General features: G+C 44.6%; 1 protein-coding gene across 1 annotated transcript in view; it reads right to left on the bottom strand.

Moving 5' to 3' along the window:
- The window catches only part of ARHGEF37 (Rho guanine nucleotide exchange factor 37), a 46,643-nt gene that overhangs the window by 3,316 nt on the left and 22,302 nt on the right, over window positions 1-21,025 (bottom strand). The window contains exons 5-12 of the mRNA XM_063086766.1: window positions 19,615-19,814; window positions 18,096-18,226; window positions 17,355-17,459; window positions 15,440-15,550; window positions 14,433-14,762; window positions 5,449-5,577; window positions 2,821-3,016; window positions 1,071-1,225 (exon numbers count right to left, since the gene is read on the bottom strand). Coding sequence (XP_062942836.1) covers window positions 1,071-1,225; window positions 2,821-3,016; window positions 5,449-5,577; window positions 14,433-14,762; window positions 15,440-15,550; window positions 17,355-17,459; window positions 18,096-18,226; window positions 19,615-19,814 — 1,357 coding nt within the window. The remainder of the gene's footprint in view (window positions 1-1,070; window positions 1,226-2,820; window positions 3,017-5,448; window positions 5,578-14,432; window positions 14,763-15,439; window positions 15,551-17,354; window positions 17,460-18,095; window positions 18,227-19,614; window positions 19,815-21,025) is intronic.

The following is a 21,025-nucleotide window of genomic DNA, read 5'->3' as shown; positions in this document are numbered from 1 at the left end:
TAACAGTCACTTCCCATTCGCCCTACCCTCAGCCTCTGCCAACCATTAATCTACTTTCTGTCTTTATGGATTTGCCTATTCTGGACTTTTCAAATAAATGGAATCAAACAATATGTGGCCTTTTGTGACTGGTTTCTTTCATGGCTCATCATGCTGCAACATGTATCAGTACTCAATTCCTTTTTATGGCTGAATAACATTCCACTGTACAGCTACACCACATTTTATGTATCTGTTCATGGTGATGGACATTTGGGTTGTTTCTACTTTTCGTTCTTAGTGATAACGCTGCCATGAATATGCATGTACACGTTTCCCATTGCTTTTTAGAGACAGATTGACGCCTTCACCATGGCCACACAGCCCTGCTGGCCTGTCCCTGCTCACTTCTCCAACAGCACCTCTGGTCTGCTCCTCTCTCTTCCCCAGCCACCCAGACTCATCAGTTCCTCATACACCCCCTGCCTCTGCTGTCACTGGGTCCTTGCATGCGCTGTGCATGCTTTCCGGAGAGTTCTTCCCATCTGTTCCCCAGCATACACCCTTTATCTAATTAATTCCTACTCAGCCTTCCTATCTGAGAAAAGGCATCATTCTTCTCAGAAAAACCTCTCTTGGACCACTCTACACCTAGGGCTCTGGCACTTATCATTGCTATTCATTTTAGTTATTCATGCAATTATTTAATTAATCACTGTTTTTTCCACACCCAGATTATAAGTTTGAGAAAGGCAAGGACTGTGATTTACTTTTGTTATCATCACATCTATCACCTAGCACAGTGCCTGACAAATACTGAATGAAAAAATGAATGAATGAACCCCACCTACCCTGCTGATGGGGCACAAGGAGTCAGGTCTCTGTTGATGTGGAGGGGGCAGGAGGCCCCTTTTTCCAGCTCCCACTCCTGACCAGGACACCGGTGTGACCACTGATCAGGGCCCAAGCCTCACCGGGGGTGGGGGGGGCCTCCAGATAGGAGGAATATAGACTTTGACAGAGGAGGAAAGCCCAAGCCCCAGTCCCGATGGCCGAAGGGAGGGAAGTCCCCAGCCCTCTCCCACACTCACCTGGGTCACGGTGGGGATGGGAGCAGGGGCTGGGGTGGGTGCCAGCGTTAGGTGCTGGGAGACCCTGTGCAGCCCAGCCTGCCCTCTGATTTTCTCCTCAGTGGGGACGACATGGTACAGCTGTAGCTTCCCGGCTGGCACATACCCTCGGTGTCCTACGGGACATGCAGAAGATTATCTGGCTGCGGCCTGCTTCCCGTCCCTTTTGGTGGTGGAGAAAGCCAATGGGTGGGAATGCCTCCAACAGTTTCTCAGCACTCATGAGGACAAGAAAAGGCCATCTGGGACCACCCCGCCCTCACTCACTGTCTGTAGCTTTTGCTTGCACACCCCAGTGACAGGGGGCTCATTCCTCCCTGGGCAGCCCACTCCATTTGAACAGCTCTGACAGAGATAAAAAGTTCTTCCTTGGATTGGTGTGAAAACTGCTTTCCTGGTGCTGGCACCACTGGCCCCATGTCCTCTAGGGCCACCGAGTGCAAGGCTGCTTCCCCTCCAGGACTGCCTTCCCCAGGGGGCAGAGATTGCTTTCCTCGTCTCCAAGTGACCCCAGCTCCTTCTCGTGGAGCAGCTGCCCCAGTGCTGTTCTAGGAGCTATCATTAGGAATGGCTATCACCTTCCAAGGGCATGCTTGGTGCCAGAACTGGCATTTGATTATCTAGTTTTCACATCAACTCTTAAGGTCGGTTTCCATTTTATGTTGAGCCAGCCAAGCTCACAGAGGCTCTGTAACTTCCCCTAGATCACATAGTAAAGTGGCAGATTTGGGATCCAAATCCAGTCCTCCTGGCCCCAGAAGCCTCACTTCAGTATCCATTCCATTGTTTCCCAGCTGAAGTCATGAGTGTGCTCTTTTGTGATTGCTGTCTAATTTGTACTACTTTCTTTCCTTTATTTTTTTTAAGATGACCGGTAAAGGGATCTCAACCCTTGACTTGGTGTTGTCAGCACCACGCTCTCCCAAGTGAGCCACGGGCTGGCCCGTACTACTTTCTTAATTATTTTAATTGACTCACTTTTTAAAAATTGGTCTCATACTATAACAATAATATGAATAAAAATCATGGGCTTATAGACTAATTATATTTTTAATACACATTAAAACATTTAAGTAACAATTATAATAAGCTGTCTGCAGTGGGGGACAAACTGTCTGTGGGTCCCCCAACAATAATCCTGTGCACCCCTCATCTTGTGGGTCACACACCCCTCTTTGGAAGACTCTCCGCTGGGCCATCTGATCCCAGGTTCACGGTGCCATTTGGCTCCAGCCCAGTTGCACTGGGGCACCCAGGCCTGAGCTCCAAGGCCATGACCAGTGCAGAGGGGGCAGGATAACCACATCCCTCATTCTGGACATGAGATCTTCATAATTGTGGCCAGCATCCAAGCACCCCTTCTCTGTGCACATCACCGTCTTTCAGGGTGGTGCGCAAGTTCTCAGCCTATATCTCTGTCTACCCTGATAGTCTGTGAAGTGCCCAAGGAAGGTCCTTATCTTACTTGTACACATCGAGCTTGATGATGGACATTGCAATGAAAGACTGAGTTCCTCTTTTTGGCATTTCGTGCACCACTGAGTCTCGGTAGGCTGGCTGTGTCACAAGCCATGCATTTGTCACCTGCACTCATTCCCACACTGGATTTGCACAGCCCGACTTTGGCCCACAGGAGTGCCCATGTCACCCCACTGGCACTGTTGGGTGGTTTTCCCAGAAGAAAAGGAAGGGCCCACAGGGACCCACGTACCCCCAGTGTCCACCAGCCAGCGGCTGCTGTTGCCCTTGGTGTCCTTGTTGTGAAGGAGGGCCACTATTTGGCCCCGCGGCAGTGTCAGGTCCAGAGTCCCAGTCCCGCTGACGTTACTTGTCACCTGGTACAGCTTCCCGGGGCCATACCTGCTCAGGAGAGACTGTACCTGGCGTTCAGACCCTGGAAGGAGTGGCTGGGAGAGGAGGGACACAGAGAGACACAGGTGCTTAATATGTCAAAGCCACTGTTTGCCCACATACTGAGAGTCGGATCCCACCTTGCAATCACAGGGTCTATCCTGATTGGGGCAACAGTGCCCTCACTAGTAGATGGTTGGCTCTTAGTATCCAAGGGCACTAATTTCTGGGATTCTCTAAAATTCTAACTCAAGTTCTGAAATTTCTCAGTCATAGACCTCCTAGGATTGGGCCCTAAATTCTTTTGATAACATAAAGCTAAGTTATCCCATGGGGACAATGCCTTGTGCAGGTCTCTCAACTCATCAGACCATGAGCTTCACGTGGGCCCCAGGCTTTATCCATCTGTCATCTTAAACAGCCAGCACAGGCTGGTGTGTTGCAGACCATCAACGTGTGGGAAAGAGGGAAGGCTACCTCTGAGTCCGCAAGTTCTCAGAGCGCAAGTATTTACTGAGCACCTACCATTGACAAGGCACTGCAGTAAGCTTTGTGAATGGCCTAGTAGAAACAGGAGAGGGTTTGCCCAGATGGAAATTGCCTTCTAGCTGCGGAGAGAGATTTGGTGGCACTTTCAGCTCATTTAAAATTCTCCTGGCATTCACTTTATTTTTCCATTCACTGCTTCCAACAAAAGTACCAACAAGAAGGGACTAAAGGGCGATTCAAGGGTGATTGTCCCCTTTTTGTAAAACCAATAGAAAGTAAATATGTTAAGTGTAGACTATATTTTCCCTCTCAATCTCTCTCTCTCTGTATATATGTACGTATATGTCCACCATGTTCTATGGTTATTTCCGGGGGCAGATGGTGAGGTAGGCAGAAGTGCTCTTCAGGGACATTTGGGCACAAACTCTGTCATATCCCGGCCCCAAGGGGGATGCCAAGTCAGGATTAAGATGCAGGAGAGGCCAATGTTTCTAAACAGGTCCTTAAACAGAAGCGTAGAGACACGGTAGCTTTTGGGGGGAATAGTGGTGTTGGGGTAATTTTTTCCAGAATGGTGGCACTAACGCAAGTATAAAAGCCAGCGGTGTGGTAAGCACTCGCCTTCTTTCTCAAGTCTGACTGGCCCCTAGAAGGTGCCCGGGGAGGGCAAGTAAACACATCACTGGGATTGCTCCACTCCTGGAAGCCACCTCACTTTCACTCGGTTCCGTACCCTTAGCCAAATAGGTTAGGAATTTATAGGTTCATGTGTGTGTGTGGCAGGGGTGGGAGGGTGGAAAGGGGTGCGTCTTCCAACCAGTTTGCAACACACCCTGGGATTATGGATGTTTCTGCTTGGTTTTTTTTCTGTCTTCTAATTTTTTTATAATAAGTATGGATTGCTTTCCCAATTAAAAAAAATGTTATCTTACTGTGTTTTAAGTAGAGAGACACATTTGAGTGGCTACTCTGTCCTTTATTTTCTGCACCCTTCCTCTTTCCCCAAATCACAGGGCCTGTGGCACATCCCAGTGAGACCTCTGCTGAGGTACAGCTCTCAGTGTGGGGTAGGAAGTGGGAACGATGTGGCCCAAGGAGGAGTCAGCCTCCCCCTTGTGGCAGACATGAGTCCCTGAAGGTCTTTGACATTCTACTCTGGCTGGGTATGAAGGCCAGCTTTATCTACCCAGCTCCGCTGAACTCCTTTACCTGTTCTTCTGTGTCCGTGGGTCCCCTTCACCCTCCTGGGGAATCCTGGAGTTGTCTCCTGGCCCTTCACTACATATCTCACATGTGAACAAACACACAGTTTCATTTTTCTCAAATCTAGGTTTTGTCACAGTCTGGGAACCTCTTCTCCCTACGGCTGCTTCTGTTACTTTTAAAACATAGACCACCTGGGTACACTCTTCAAGTGACTGGAAAATACCCTTTCCTTATATTTTAGAAGAAAATATTAAAAAAAAAAAAAAAAAGCATTTGGTCAGCCAAAGCTTTGTAAATCTTCACACAGCTAAAATAATGATTTTTGCAATTAAAAAATACCATAGCCAGAAGAAAGTTTAAATGACTTCTTATTCAAACTTTTTATTCATCTCGAATCTTGTATTGAAGCTGAGATTAGAAAGTAGTGACGGAACAGGATACATCTTGATGAAAAATTTGAGGAAGTTCGGGTTTTTGAATATTAATGCCACTTGCCCATTCTTATGTCTCATTTCACTTGATATTAAAATGTTTGGATTTTTCTATTTTTGACCCAAGAGTTCTGTGCTGCTGTTAAGCTTACTGGTCATGAAGAGCATGCACGTATGTGGGTGTGTACCCCACCCACCCTCACTCCCGGCCCACAGAGAGAAAGGAGAGGGGGGGACAGGAAATGTTTAGGGGTAAAAGGAAACACTGGGAAAAGACAAAGGAAAGGAAAGAGGGGACTGAGCCTCATCCCGCTGGCAGGTGAAGAACTGGACAGTCTTCGGGGGGAGGAAGGGACACTTACTTGTGTGGTGGGAGGTGGCAGCACTTTCTCGAAGTTCTCTCGAAAGGAGTGAAGCTGGTTACTGCTCTGGCTTAGCGTGTCCTCCACCAGCTTCCTGAAGGCCGGCTCAGAAATGTGGCGGTGGGGCAGCTGTGTGGGACAGAAACCATCAATAGAGCCTTCTCTGGGAGAGAGGGAGACCTGGCTGCCCACGCTCTAGCCCAGGTATGTTAAGATGGACATTTTTGTCACAGTCACCTGTTGCTTCTGTCTTTCCACTTTCTTTTAAGAAAGAGTCCCTCCATGGGGTCCCACAGTATTGACCATCATGATGCTCTAGTCACAGGGCTGACAATCCTGGCATGCCTGTCTCCTATCCATAGTGACTGCTCCAAGGGATGGACTGTGGACCCAAGCAAGGCCAAGTGGAATCCTCCCTTCAGATTTATTTATTTTAATTAATATATTTATTTTTGTAGGGTACAATGTGTTGTATTAATCAATTCATATACTGCACAGTGATTAACTTAGGGTGGATAGCATAGCTTTGTACCCATTAGCTCATCTTTTCTCCCCCTGCTACCCTCCTCCCCACCCAATCTCTGGTCAAAGTTACTCTACTCTCTATCTCTATCAGAACCACTTTTTTTTTTTTTTTTTTTATGATTCCACATGAGAGTGAGACCATGTAGTATTTGTCTTTCTGTGCCGGACTTACCTTCACTTAACATGATGGTTTCCAGCTCCATCCATTTTGCTGCAAACAATAGGATATCACTTCTTTTTACAGCTGAATACTATTTCATTGTGTATGTATACCACAGTTTTTTTATTCGTTTATCTGTTGATGGGCACTTGGGTTGATTTCATCCCTTGGCTATGTGTGAATAGTGTTGTGATGAACACGGGAGTGCAGGTGTCTTTTTGATATATTGATTTCATTTCCTTCGGATATATACCCAGTAGTGGGAGAGCTGGGTCATAAGGTAGATCTATTTTTACTTCTCTGAGGAACCTCCATACTATTTTCCACAGTGGCTGCACCAATTTACATTCCCACCAATAATGCAGGAGAGTTCCTTTTTCTCCACATCCTTGCCAGCATTTATTTTCTGTCTTGTTGATAATAGCCATTCTAACTGGGTTGACATGATATCTCATTGTGGTTTTAATTTGCATTTCCCTGATGATTAATGATGTTGAGCATTTTTTCATGTGTCTGTTGGCCATTTGTATGTCTTCTCTTGAGAAATGTCTATTCAGGTCCTTTGCCCATTTTTTAATTGGGTTATTTGGTTTTTTGCTGTCGTCTGAGTTCCTTATATATTAGCCCCTTGTCTGATGTGTAGTTTGCAAACGCTTTCTCCCATTCTGTATGTTGTCTTTTCACTTTGTTGATAGTTTCCCTTGTGTGCAGAGCTTTTTAGTTTCATATAGTCCCACTTGTGTATTTTTGCTTTTATTGCTTGTACCTTTGTAGTCTCGTTCACGAAAGAGTGCTTTCATACAGCATTTCTCCTACGTTTTCTGCCAGTAGTTTCATAGTTTTAGATCTTAAATTTAAGTCTTTGATCCATTTTGAGTTGATTTTTGTGTATGGTGAGAGATAGGGGTTTACTTTCAATCTTCTGCATGTGGATATCCAGTTTTCCCAGCACTATTTACTAAAGAGGCTGTCCTTTCCCCAGTGTATATTCTTGGCACGTTTGTCAAAAATCAGTTGCCTATAAGTGCGTGGGTTTGTTTCTGGGTTCTCTATTCTTTTTGGTGGTTGGCTGGTAGGGGGATCTGAACCTGTGAATTTGGTGTTATAAGGCTGCACTCTAACCAAGTGTGGGCTCTCTATTCTATCCCATTGGTCTATTTGTCTGTTTTTATGCCAGTACCATGCTGTTTTGGTTACTGTAGCCATATAGTATATTTTGAAGTCAGGAAGTGTGATCCCTCCAACTTTGTTCTTTTGTTTAAGATTGCTTTAGCTATATGGGGTCTTTTGTAGTTCCATACTAATTTTAAGATCATTTTTTCTATTTCTGTGAAGAATATCATTGGTATTTTGATAGGGATTGTGTTTAATGTGTAGATTGCTTTGGGTAATATGGACATTTTGATGATGTTAATTCTTTCAACCCATGAACATAGGGTATCTTTCTATTTATTTGTGTCCTTTTCAATGTTTTTTCACCAATACTTTATAGTTTTCATTGTAGAGGTCTTTTACCACCTCCTTGGCTAAATTTATTCCTAGTATTTCATTTTTTTTGGTATCTGTAGTGAATGGGATTACTTTCTTGATTTCTTCTTCAGCTTTTTCATTATTGGTGTATAGGAAGGCTATTTTTGTGTGTTGACTTTGTATCCTGCCACTTTGTTGAATTCATTTATTAGTTCTAGTTATTTTTGGGTTGAGTCTTTAGGGTTTTCTATATATATATGATAATGTAATGTGCAAATAGGGATATTCTGACTTCCTCTTTTCCAATCTGGATGTCCTTTATTGCTTTCTCTTGCCTTATTGTGATGGTTAGAACTTCCAGTACAACTTTGAATAAGAGTTAGGAAAGAGGGCATCTTTGTCTTGTTCCAGATCTTAAAGGAAAAGCCTCCAATTTTTGTCCATTCAGTATGATATTAGCCATGAGTTTGTCATATATTGCTTTTATTGAGTACATTCCTTCTATACTTATTTGTTGAGTGTTTTTTTCATGAAGGGGTGTTGGATTTTATCAAATGCTTTTCCTGCATCTATTGAAATGACCATATGGTTTTTTCCCTTTCATTCTGTTGACGTGATGCATCATGTACAGATTTGCATATGTTGAACCATACTTGCATCCCTGGGATGAATCCCACTTGATCATGGTATATGATCTTTTTAATGTGTTGCTGGATTCTGTTTGCTAGTATTTTGTTGAGGATCTTCACATCTATGTTCATTAGGGATATTGGTCTGTAGTTTCCCTTTTTGTTGTGTCTTTTTCCAGTTTTGGTATGAGGGTAATGCTAGCTTCATAGAATGAGTTTGGAAGAATTTCTTCCTCTTCAATTTTTTGGAAGAGTTTGAGAAGAATTGACATTAGTTCTTTAGATGTTGGGTAGAATTCAGCAGTGAAGCCATCTGGTCCTGGGGTTTTCTTTGTTGAAAGACTTTTTATTACTGCTTCAATCTCATTACTTGTTATTGGTCTGTTTAGGTTTTCTAGTTCTTCATGATTCAACTTTGGTAAGTTGTATGTGTTCAAGAATTTATCCATTTCTTCTAGGTTTTCCAGTTGTTTGCATAGAGTTGTTTGTAGTAGTCTCTTATGATCCTTTGTATTTCTGTGGTATCAGTTGTAATGTCTCCTTTTTCATTTCTGATTTTATTTGAGTCTTCTCTTTTTTCTTTGTTAGTCTAGCTAAAGGTTTATCAATTTTGTTTATCTTTTCAAAAAACCAACTCTTGGTTTCATTGATATTTTGTATTATTTTTAAAATTTCTATTTCATTTATTTCTGCTCTGATTTTTGTTATTTCTCTCCTTCTACTGATTTTGGGTTTGGTTTGTTCTTGTTTTTCTTGTTCCTTGAGGAGTAATGTTAGGTTGCTTATTTGAAGTATTTCCTCTTTTTTTGATGTAGGCACTTATCACTATAAACTTCCCTCTTAGAACTGCCTTTGCTGTATCACATAGGTTCTGGTATGTTGTGTTTCTATTTTCATTTGGCTCCAGGAATGTTTTAATTTCCTTATCGATTTCTTCTTTGACCCATTCATTGTTTAGGAACATGTTGTTTAATTTCCATGTATTTGTATGGACTCCATAGTGTCCCTTTTGTTGTTCATTTCTAGTTTTATTCCATTGCGGTTGGACAAGGTAGTTAATATCATTTCAATTTTTAAAAATTTTTTGAGTCTTTTTTTGTGACTTAACATATGGTCTAATCTAGAGACGTGTTCCACATGCTGTTGAGAAGAATGTGTGTTCTGCAGTTGTTGGATGAAATGTTCTATATATGTCCATTAGGCACAATTGATTAATCGTAGAGATTAATTCTGATGTTTCCCGGTGAATTTTCTGTCTGGATGATCTGTCTTTTGCCAAAAGTGGGGTGTTAAAATCTCCAACTATTACTGTGTTGGAGTCTAATAGTAATTGCTCTATATAACTATATAACTATATATAACTATATATTGCTCTATATAATGGTGCCCCAGAGTTGGGTGCATATATATTTAGAATTGTTATGTCCTCTTTTTGATCGCTGTATCATTATATAATGACCTTCCTTATCTTTTTTTTACTTTCCCTGCTTGAAGTTTATTTTATCTGATATAATTACAGCTTCTCCTGCTTTTTTGGTTTCTATTTGCATGAAATATCTTTTTCCATCCCTTCACTTTCAGTTAGTATGTGTCTTTATAGATGGAGTGAGTTTATTATAGGTAGCATATTGTTGGTTCTTATTTTATAATCCATCGAGCCACTCTGTGTCTTTTAATTGGGGCATTTAACCCATTTACATTTACAGTTATTATTGATATATAGAGACTTGTTACTGCCATTTTGTTACTTTTTTCTGGTTGTTTTATTGATCCTTTTTTTCTTTTTTCTGATTTTACTGTATTCATTTGTGGTTGAGTGGTGTTCTCTAGCAGTGTACCTTGATTTCTCTTTATTTTTAGTATGTCTCTTACAAGTTTTTCTGTTATGGTTACTGTGAGGCTTACAAAAAACATGTTATAGTTATAACAGATTATTTTAGACTAATAACGACTTAACTTTGATATCCGAGAAAAAAGAAAGAACCAAAGCTAACTCTACACTTTAGTGTCATTCCTCCCCCTTCAACTTTTTTGTTTTCTTGTTTTTGTTTGTATGTTTGTTTTGGTGGCTAGGCAATAAAGGGATCCAAACCCTTGACTCTGGTATTATAATCCCATGCTGTAACCAACTGAGTTATCTGGCCAGTGTCCCCTGCCCCAAACGTTTTGAAATTTTGTTGTTTTAATTTACATCTTTTATATTGCCTTTCTCTTACATGGTGTCTGTATTTGTTGTTGTCTTGTTAGGTTTGTCCTTTAGTCTTCATACTATGGATGTAAGTGGTTAATTCACCATCTTTATGATAATGGAGTATTCTGAGGTTGTCTTTACTCATAAGTTATGTACCTTCAGATGTTTTCTTGTTGCTCCTTAGCATTATCTTCTTTCACATTGAAAAACTCCCCTTAGCATTTTTTATAAGTCAGGTCTAGTATTGGTGAATTCCCTTAGCTTTGTTTGCCTAGGAAAGACTTTGTTTCTCCTTCATATTTGAAGGTTAGTTTTGCCAGAGACAGAATTCTTGGCTGACGGTCTTTTTCCTTTATCACTCTAAATATATCATCCCATTCTTTTCCGGTCTGTAGGGTTTCTACTGAGAAATCTACTTATAGACATATTGCAACTCTGTTGAATGTTATGAATGTTTCTTTTTCCTTGCTGTTTTCAGTATCCTTTCTTTGTCTTTGGTTTTTGACAATTTGATTATGATGTGCCTTGGGGTTGTTCCTCCTTGGATTGAGTTTGGTTGGTGACCTCTGAGCTTTCTGTACTTGGATGCTGTCATCTTTCTCTATACTTGGGAAATTTTTGCCATTATTTCCTTGAATATGTCTTCTACATCTCTTTCTGTTTCTTCTCCTTTGGATATGCCAATTATGAGAGGTTATTTCCCTTGAGGGAGTCCTGTATTTGCTGTATTTCTGTTTCAATTTTTCTTATTCTTTTTTCTTTTTGCTCCTCTGACTTGATAATTTCATATGTTTTATCTTCAAGCTCACTGATTTTTTTCCTCAGCTTGATTAAGTCTGCTGTTGAAGCTTTCCATCAAGTTTTTCAGTTCAGATAATGTATTCTTTATTGCTAGAATTTGCATTTTAAAAAATTGATTCAATTCTTTTATCAAGTTTCTCATTCTGCTCCTGGGTTGTTCTCCAGATATTATTTAACTTTCTATCTGTATTTTCTTGTGACTCCCTGAACATCCTTAAGAGGGTTATTCTGAATTCTCTGTCAGACATTTCATAAATCCTCTGTTCCTCTGGGTCTATTGCTGATGGCTGGTTTGTTTCCTTTGATGGTGTCACATTTCTCTGTTCTTTCTCAATCTTTGTGTCTTTACATTGATGCCTGGGCATTTGAGGCGACTGCTACCTCTTCTAGGTTTTATAGGTGTTCTTTGGTGGTATAAGACCTTTACTGGTTAATATCAGAGATTTTATTTTTCAGTTCAGTATTGGATTATTATCCACCATCACCACTTAAACTCTGCACTGGAACTAATTTGTTGTTCTTTGGTTAATTCTAGAACTGAGGGAACTTCCTGAGGGGACCAGAACTTGTGCCCTGTGGTTATGCTGAATTGTTCTTTTGTTGCTGATTCTCTGGGGAAGGCTTTTTGTGCAGCTCAGATTTTAATAGTTGACCTTTTGTTCACTTCTGGGTCTTGTGAGGCTAGATACACATGGGCTGTGTGGAAATTCTGGCCCACAACTGAATCTTTCCAGCAAACTGTAGTTCTATCACCCTGCCAGTCTCTACTCTATGGGCCTGTGCCAATCGGAAGGCAAATCAGCTGCCAACGCTGCACCCCAATGTTCCCCAGGTGAGCCAGCCTCCCCCCTGCACTCCAAATGCTTCCCATGAGGCGGGCCATGTGTCAGTCCTTCGTGATGACTCACTGGCCTCTGAGAGTCTCCTTTCTTTGGTTGGCTGCAGCCCCTCACTCCTATGTGAGTCCACAGGAAACCTGTCAGTGGTCTTACTGGTCTGGGACTGGTATGGTGCCCTCTGAGGCTCTCTCCTACCCTGCAGACTCCAAGCAATTTCATGGAATGGGCACGGCTGTGGCTTTTGATAGCTTCTGCTCCATTTGCTACAACTTCTTCCCGCCCTTCACTGGGGCTGGCCCCGAAACAGAAGGGGCTTGAAACAGTTGAAGGGTCCCTTCTTTATCTTGGCTCAGCTTTTTCTCATTCATGAACTCCACAGATCTCTCCTCTTCTTCCCCCAAGCTCCAGAGATCCCAGGTTGGCAGTCTTTGCTTTTTAATAGTTGTAAAGTGATTGGTTGTGGGAGAGAGTGGCACTGGGGACCACCTATTTTGACATCTTGATGATATCTCTATTCCCATCAGATTTAGTACATGAAGGCTGAGGACAAGAAAATCACTCTTCCTTTGGATTATGAGACATGAGGTATATACTTAGAGCCGTCAGTAGCCATCTCTCCCACCATGCAGAAAAAGCCTGTCTGAGAATAAAGCCAACCCAGAGAGGAAAACAGATGCAGGAGATGGAGAGAAAGCCTGAGCCCTGACAACATTATTTGTACTGAATGTCACCATGCCCGCGGCTTGATCCCCTCCAAGTCCTCCCAGTTATGCAAGTCAACATATTCTTCTTTATGTTCAAGCTGGCTTGGTTTGGGTTCACATTACTTGCAACCCAATGACTTTTGAGTAATGATCCATCCTGAGACCTTGACCCTGTTAAGGATCTCCTTCATTCTCATCAGACAACCTAAGAGTGAGTAAAACCCCTCAGCTAACAAAGACATATCCTCTCTGCTTGTCACCAAACTCACTGCACTTGGTTCTGACCTAGAGCCTTTCTTCCTTGCTCCCCTTCCCCCAGGATGCAGAGAAACTGAGGTTTCTACCACGCAGGGCTTTCCCAGGCTCCACCGGGTCAACTCCAGGTGAATGGACCACAAGATAAGGCAGGTTGGCAGCAATCGCTGTCTGTCAGGCCCTCACAGTCTACAGGGCAGGACCAATCAGGACATGCTCTCACCCTCTGCTTTTAAAAGCTTGACCTCCCCCCTGCCAGCATCCCATAACACTCCTCAGACCTGCACATCCCAGCCTAAACACAAAGAGGTTTGGAAGCCCGAGAGGGAAAACTAGAGGGCTAGAGGACAGTGAAAAGATCCCCTCATCAGATTTACTCCTCTGCCTTCAGGAAGGATAAATGCCTATTTTTGCAGATGGCACAGGCCTAATTCAATTCAAAACGAATGTCTGAGACCCTACTCTATACTTAACACTGTGTGTGCCAAAAAGAAGAAGAGTCCACAGCCCAGCCCTCCTGTCTAAGGAGAAACACCTTCACTGATCACTCCAGCAGAAGGCAATCTCTGGCAAGTGCTTAGCAGAAGTTGGGGGACAATGGAGAGGGTGTTGCAGGCTGAGGAAGGAGTCTGCACAAAGGGAATGTGGTCACACACAGAGCAGTGTGCTGAACGGGAGGGACTATGGGAGGGGAAGGCAACTCTTAGAGGAATTTTCATGCAAAGAATTGGATGGGGAAAGCTGAGCTGGGGAACGTGAACACAGGAGACAGCGTATGGTATGAGGAGTGCTGAATTGCTCCCAAAGTCGGATCCACAAGCTATTTAGCTCTCATGTTGACATCAGAGAGCAAGATCTAGAAGTGGTTCAGTATTCTTTCCTATATCACCTCTAGTTTTCAAAATTCCAAAACTAAAGTTTGCACTTGGAGATTTGTCCAAACCTCTTTGGAACCTATTTATGCTTTCACCTAGTAGCTCCTTTTATGGGTTCTTGAGTGTTGTGGTTCAGAGCCCAGGCTCTGGATTTGAACTGCCAGGGTTCAAAGCCTCCTATTGTGTGGCTTCAGGTGAGAGATGGTGTAGAGAGAGCTTCTGTCTCTCACCAACTTCTAATACACTACAGGGATTGGTTCCAAGTTCTGCTATTTCCCCAGCAAAGCCTTTTATTGCTTCTGAGTCCCAGAAGCTGGGTATGGCCTGGAGTCCTAGTCCTATCCTTGCTTTCATGGTCTGACTCCACTAATGGAAGGAGAACAGGCATGAGAGAGACCCAGAAGGTCCCCGCTACCTCCTCCTAAGCGTCTGATGGCCTGTTTGGAAGGCCCAGCCCCTACAAACAGCTGGCTGAAGGGGCTGCAAGGCCTTGCCTGGCTGTTCCCCAGAGGTGCCCCAGTCCCAGAAGCCTTACCTGGGCCATGACGCCCGCTGCCCTCTGCAGCACTTGTTTTGCAAGGTCCCCCTGGAGGGCCACAAACGTGCGCAGGATCTGGCCAAGCCACTGCACAACCAGTTGGTTAAACTGTGGCAGCTCAGCCACTAGCAGGGCATTGAGTGCCTGGTATGTGTGGCGGGCCGCCTCCTCCTCATAGGTCATGCTGCCCACCTCCAACAGCTTCTCTTCCACCCGCTCAAAATCCAGCAATTTGCCCAGACGTTTCTTGATCAGGTTCTGAGGGCCGACCAGGGCTTTGGCCAGGCTGCAGAGTGGCCGCCACACCAGGCTTTCCAGCCGCTGCTTCTGCAGGGAGAGGTGAGCTTGGGAGTCAGGAAACGAGGCAGAGGGCAGGGCTGGGAGAAGGAGCTTTGGAGGCAGGCAGGCCTGGGTACGAGTCCCACCCCCAATGATGAGCTGTGACCTGCAGCATGTTATCTAACCTCTCTGGGCCTCAACCTGCTGATTGGAAAAATGGGGACGATGCACGTAACAAGCTTAACAGAGTGCCTGGCATAGAGTAGGTATTCAATATATATCACTTCCTAGTATCACTACTGTGCAAAGATCTTGAAGATTTAGGTAAGAGCAGTGGTCCAGAGCATAGTCTTTAGGGCTCAGATCCCTGCTCACTACTGACCATGTGTATAAATAACCAAGGAGGTCACCCTCTCTGAGCTCAAGCACCCATATGCAGAATGGAGCTATTCATAGTATTTACCCCCAAAGCCATGTGGTGATGATTAGATGAGGTAAAGAATGTAAAGGGCTTAGCACAGTGCCTGGCAGATAGTGAGCCTCCATAAATGTTAGCTGGGGCTATTTTTATCAGTAAAATGCACTAATAATCATCTCTGCCCTGCTGACCATGCAGGGCAGTTGTGGATATGACAATTCTGTAAAGTGCCTGACTTCTAAATATGATTCTTGTAGGCTCTGCTGCCTGCCTAACCAAGAAAGGAGAATAGAAAAGTGCCACTCACAAACTCCAGGAAGGCCTCCAGCTGAAGGTCTCTCGCCAGGTTGCAATACTGCACCATGGGCCCCTCGGGGATGTCCAGATTGTATTCATGTGGTCTGAAGCGCAAGAGAGCCTGGATCCAGGGCCAACAGGAGACATCTGGTCACGGCCCATCGTAGCCATCTTATGCCTGAATCCCCTCCACCATACCTCCTGAAGAGGTCGTCCGGGCTCTCTACACACCCCCAGTGACAGGGAAGCACCCAGCCTATTCTTTCCTAGCACAACTTGGGTGATTAGAAAGTTCTTCCTTATACAGAGCCAATGTCTTTCTCCTTATCCCAGTGCTTCCCAAACTTCACACATTTGTGTGCCACTTTTCTGATTTTTTTTTTGCCACATCTATATTCTACATTTCTATTACGATTTTTCAATTAAATCAACTAACCATCTCTATTAAAATCAATGCATTAAAAAAAAAAAAAAAAAAACTCCTTATTACACTACCATAAAGGGAAAACCAGTAACAATTGTCATAGACAGGCATGTAAAAATAATTGCTATAAAAACAAAGCAATGATATTCAATGCTGTGTGAATATCATTGCCTGCTGAAGACTCCCAGCCTGAGACTCATTCTGCACATGTTAAAGATGTATCAGCAAAAAGGCTTTTGCTTGACTCAGAGAATTAAGAGAGGGAATCCCTTCCTCACTTTGGTATTCCATGTTAACAATGCATCTGTCGTGTAAGTCCTGAGTGTACGGAAACACAGCCTTAAGGCTTCCAGATATTCATCCTGCCCAGCAAAACCAGATGATCTCTCATGTCCTCTGGTTTATCTCTCTCAAGACCCAGAACCTGCAGGCCCCTCCTTCCTTTTTCATGACATGGCCCTGCACATCTCCCCCTTCTGGCTCACTGTGCTATACCAGGATCCTGGCTCCTCAGATCCTTCCACTGAGGATGAGCACAGGGTGCAGCATGAACAAGCAGGGGATCTGACCCACACACAGGGGTGTGGAACTACAGCCTCTTTCCTTTTAAATACTTCCAATAATGCCACCCTAAATCCCTTTATCTATAGAGTCCATGATCATCTCTGACCAAGGAGTTTGCATAAATGGATGTGACTGAGAACAAAACGTGTAAAGGGGGCAGCGTGGATGGACCGAGTCAGCACTGATGACGAGAACGGAGGAGGATTTTGGCTTGAGGAAAGTGACGTGCGGGAGGGACATGCACACTGGTGGCCCTGTGGGCTGAATTCAGTTTGTAGAGATATATTTGCTTGGGCCTGCATAGTATTTAAATTTTTATTTAATTAGTTGCTTGCACTGACATATCAGGAGACTTCACCTAAAAGTCTGAATTTCCAGGTGGTTGTTGTTTTTTCTTAAAATCAGAACTGGCCACACAGCACATTCCCACAGCAACAACCCCCCCAGAGCTGAGTAATAGTTGCCCCTTTAGATTTTATTCATTCATTCAGCCATTCAAATTCCAAATATTATTTTATACTTACGTGTCCTGGAAACGTCTCATAAACAGCATGTGAGACATTAGGCTCCTATTGCATTGTATTGCCTATGACCTGCACATTTCACTGGATACTATTACCTGCCTGGCCCCTTTAGCCACCTGATTTTGTCTCCCCTGCTATAGGTATTGGTCTGGTAGGGTCCCTCTGACCCCAGTGAATCTTGACACTGCCCCATGGGAACCCCAGTGGGCTCAGAACCTGCCCCCAGCCTAGCAACCTGCAGGCTGAGCAGTCCTTGCCCGCTCTCTTCTGGCCAGTAGCCAGAGACTGAATGACCTCATCTATTTGGTTCCTGTAGCTGGTGCCTTTGCCAACCTGTGGACTGTGCCCCACATGCCTCCTGTCCAGGTAACCCAGCTCCGACCCACCCATTATTAACTCTGCAAGGTCCTCACCTCCAGATGATCCAGGTAAGCAGCCACATTGTTCCTCAGCTCAGTCACACACAGACACACCCATTGGAACCTCTCCCCCAAATCATCAAATTCCTTGTCTTTCATCTGAAAGTAAAGTTATGCGTGAGGGCTGAGAAGATCCACGTGGGGCAGTGTATACCCAGATTCCTTGTCCCAAGTCTTCACTAGGGACAAACTTTCCACAGATCCACCCACCAGAGCTGGTTCCTCCAGTACCAAAGCTGAGTGGGATGGTTAAAGGGCAGTATATGTCAGTGTTTTACAGTCAGACCATGGAATCAGACATACAAACATATGAGTCCTGACTTCATTCACCTCCTAGCTGTGCAACCATGGCCAAGTGTTTTACCCTCTCTGAGTATTATTTTCTTCTTTGCAAAATGGGGATAATAAGAACACCTACTTCATTGTGTGGATCAAATAACACCTGGTTCAGAAGAAATACTCAATCAACCTGAGCCACTGCTAGCATATTTGAGGCTGATTCTTTACCCAGACCCAGGGACTGGCTCTCCTATCTGGGTAAAGAGGCCCCAGAGAAAGAGTAACACAAGATGCAGTTGAGAAAGTCCTACACTGGCTCCACAAAATCAGGTGGGGATGCCAACTGCCTCTTCCTGGCGCCTCACTCTCTCAGCCTCAGTTGCCTCACTCCTGAGAGGAGCCTAAGCCTCCTGCCCCACCCACTGCAAAGGCTCGGCCTCCTGGGCCAGTGCTCACCTTGGGCACCAGTCCTGCCTCCTGCTTCAGCAGCTGGCTCAGCCGTGTGGTCTTCTTGGAGAGGGTGTGCGTGTTGATGCGGGCCAGCCGCTCTCGCAGGGTCAGCTGCTCTACCTTGGTGTACTTGGAGGCTGCACCAACAGAGAAGAGAGAGAGCACCTGTGACCAAAGCTGACCCAGGACAGCAAGCATTACTGGCATGCCTGGCTGGGCACCTGCTTGGGCCCTCTGCTCCAACAAGATGCCTTCCGTCAGAATGGTGAGTCACGTAGAAAAAGCACAGGGCTCAGGCTCCTCTGTCCTTCCAGGCATGAGCTCTGGCTGGCAAGCTTCCTGCCTGACTTTGGTGAGTCATCATCCCTTAGGGACTCAGTTTCCTCATCTGTAAAATGAGGCTAGCCACCTTACAGGATTGTTGGATCACATAAGATAGTGGGTCTCAATGGACTTTCTAAAGAAGAACCCAGTGAGAGACAGTTTGCCTGGGGTCCCTCAGCCAGTTTTAGCCAGACCAGCTGGGAACCATACTTACCACTCCTGACTCAATGTCATCTCAACCTGGAGGAAGAAGTAAGGGGGGGGCGGGAATCCAAAGGTACCAGATATAGTACGGCATGGTAGTGCAGACTCTAGGTCTGAGTTTGAAATCTGATTTTTGTCCCTTATCAGCTCTGTGACCAGGAGCAACTGACATAAACTCTCATTTTACCCAACTGTGAACCAGGGCCGACCTCAGAGGGCTAGTGCAAGGATCAAATAAGATAATGAAGGAAAATTCATGGCATAGTTAGCCCTCAGTAAATTTAGCTAAATTATCATTATTATATTGTCTTGGTTGTGCAATTGAGTTTCTCTATACTTGGGGACACTGCTTCATTTTCCAAACCTTTCTGTTTTAACAACATGGGAGACAGGATTCCCTTCACTCCCTCCAAATATACACAGCTCTTCACCACCCCCGTATTCATTTCTCCTCCACAGTGTAGCAGCCATGCGGTTGGATCTCACTTTGGCTCAAGGGGCAGGAGCTGACTGGTATAAGCCAATTCACATAATCCCATCTCCTTGGCAACAGTGATTCGTTTAAAGAAGGGCTCATAACCCAGGCCTAAGCCAATCAGTTCATGGCACCCCAACAATTGTGATTAGTTCAGGATGAGCACTTGACCTAAATGGGTCCGATAAGAGTGAAGCTCCAATTTAATTTTTATGGATAAGGGGGAAAAAAATCCATACCCTGTAGGATGTGGTGTGCAGATATGAGTCTTAGAACAACAATAGCCACTTAATACTATGAGGGAAGCCAGCCTGAAGATGAAGTTGACACACAGTTAAAAGCAGAGACAAGACAGGTGCAGGGAAATTAAGCCAGCACCTTGATCAAACCCTATCTGAAGCCCACATTACCTCTAGTTACATGAGCCACTACATTCTCTTTATTGGTGAAGCAGTTTGAGATGAGTTTTCTGTAACTGGAGGCATTCTCACTTATGTATCCCCTAAATTCCCCGATTCTTACCCACTTCCTTGCGCATCTTGTACTCATTGATGTTGGCATTCACGTCCTGGAGGGCAGATGTTGCCCTTTGAAGGACAGGGTGGGCACTGGCATCAGGGAGCGTGTTCTCCAGGATTTTCTGCAGCAGCAGTGGGTACTTGGTAATCCTCTGCAGAGGGATTACCAGTAAGAAACTCAGGCCTGAACGTCCAGCTTGCGGCCTGAGGGAGAAGGCTCGTATCAGGCAGGTAAAGCCCACCCTTTAGGACACTAGGGGGCCTGGGATCTAGTCCCAACTCTGTCATTTAATTCACTGTGTGAACTCAGCCAAGTCAACCCCCCTCTGTGGTCCTCTGTTTCCTCATCTGTAATTTGTAAGGTCTAGAAGCTAGACGGGCAGTGCCAGCTCTTCACCTTGATTCCTATCTGCACCAAATCCAGTGGTCAGTTCTCTGCCTTCAGCTTACTCAGCCTCTCAACACCAACATGGCTGGCCACTCCCTCTTTCTTGAAACACTTTCTGCTTTTGGCCCCAGAGACACCCTCTGTCCTGCTTCTCCTCAAACTCCACAGGCCACTCTCTCAGCCTCCTCTGCTGGCCTCTTTCCAATGCCAGAGTGTCCTGGGACATCCTCTCCTCTCTCTCTCTCCACTGAGTGTCTTAGGGACCTCATTTAGTCATATGGCTTTAAACACATCCCAGACTCAGATCTCTACTTCCAGCTTCTGTCCAGAGCTCCAGACTCACACATTCAACTGCCTACTTGACATCTCCACTCTGATAAAAAAGTAAAAAATAAAACACTAGAACTAATGGTGTTGAGGTCCCTTACAGACATACTGTTGATACATGGATGGCTATTTGTAGTTCCCTTCTTGATGATGTCTCGAATTTCATCATGAGTCCCCCAGGTCAATGGCATCTCAGAATAGGTTCCAACAGTCTTTCCTTGACCAGTTGCCCTTAGGTTCAGCTTCCAAGAAACCCAGGAGGGTTTTAAACCTCAACTGTCCTAGTATGCTTCCTCTAAGACAACTCACAGATGCTGCTCAGGACCATTCTCTGGCCCCTCCCTGATAGCACCCGGGCCTCTTGCTCTTCTTCCTAATCAGAAATCTTTAGACCAAATGTCCAGAAAAGATTAGCCATGAGGCTAAGAATAGGCAGAGCAGTTGGGAGCCCCCTCAGAAGCTGCAGGGGTGGGATTACCTGGCAGGACACGCCTACACTGACCATCTGCTGTCACCAAGGGTGCCCTGGAGCTTGGCTAATGGTTTTAAGTCACTACATTTTGGGGTGGTTTGTTATTTAGCAAAAGCTACTTGACACAGCAACAGTCAGTTAGGGCTGTGCTGCAGTTGTACTCTACACAGTGTCTCTTGCCTGTGGTTTGCCACAGTCTCCACTCTTCCCTTTTGTCCCACATCTGGC

This window comes from Cynocephalus volans, chromosome 2, assembly GCF_027409185.1.
Source record: "Cynocephalus volans isolate mCynVol1 chromosome 2, mCynVol1.pri, whole genome shotgun sequence".
Taxonomy (NCBI): domain Eukaryota; kingdom Metazoa; phylum Chordata; class Mammalia; order Dermoptera; family Cynocephalidae; genus Cynocephalus; species Cynocephalus volans.
Note: the sequence above shows the minus strand (reverse complement) of the source record. Positions and strands in the feature narration are given on the sequence as shown.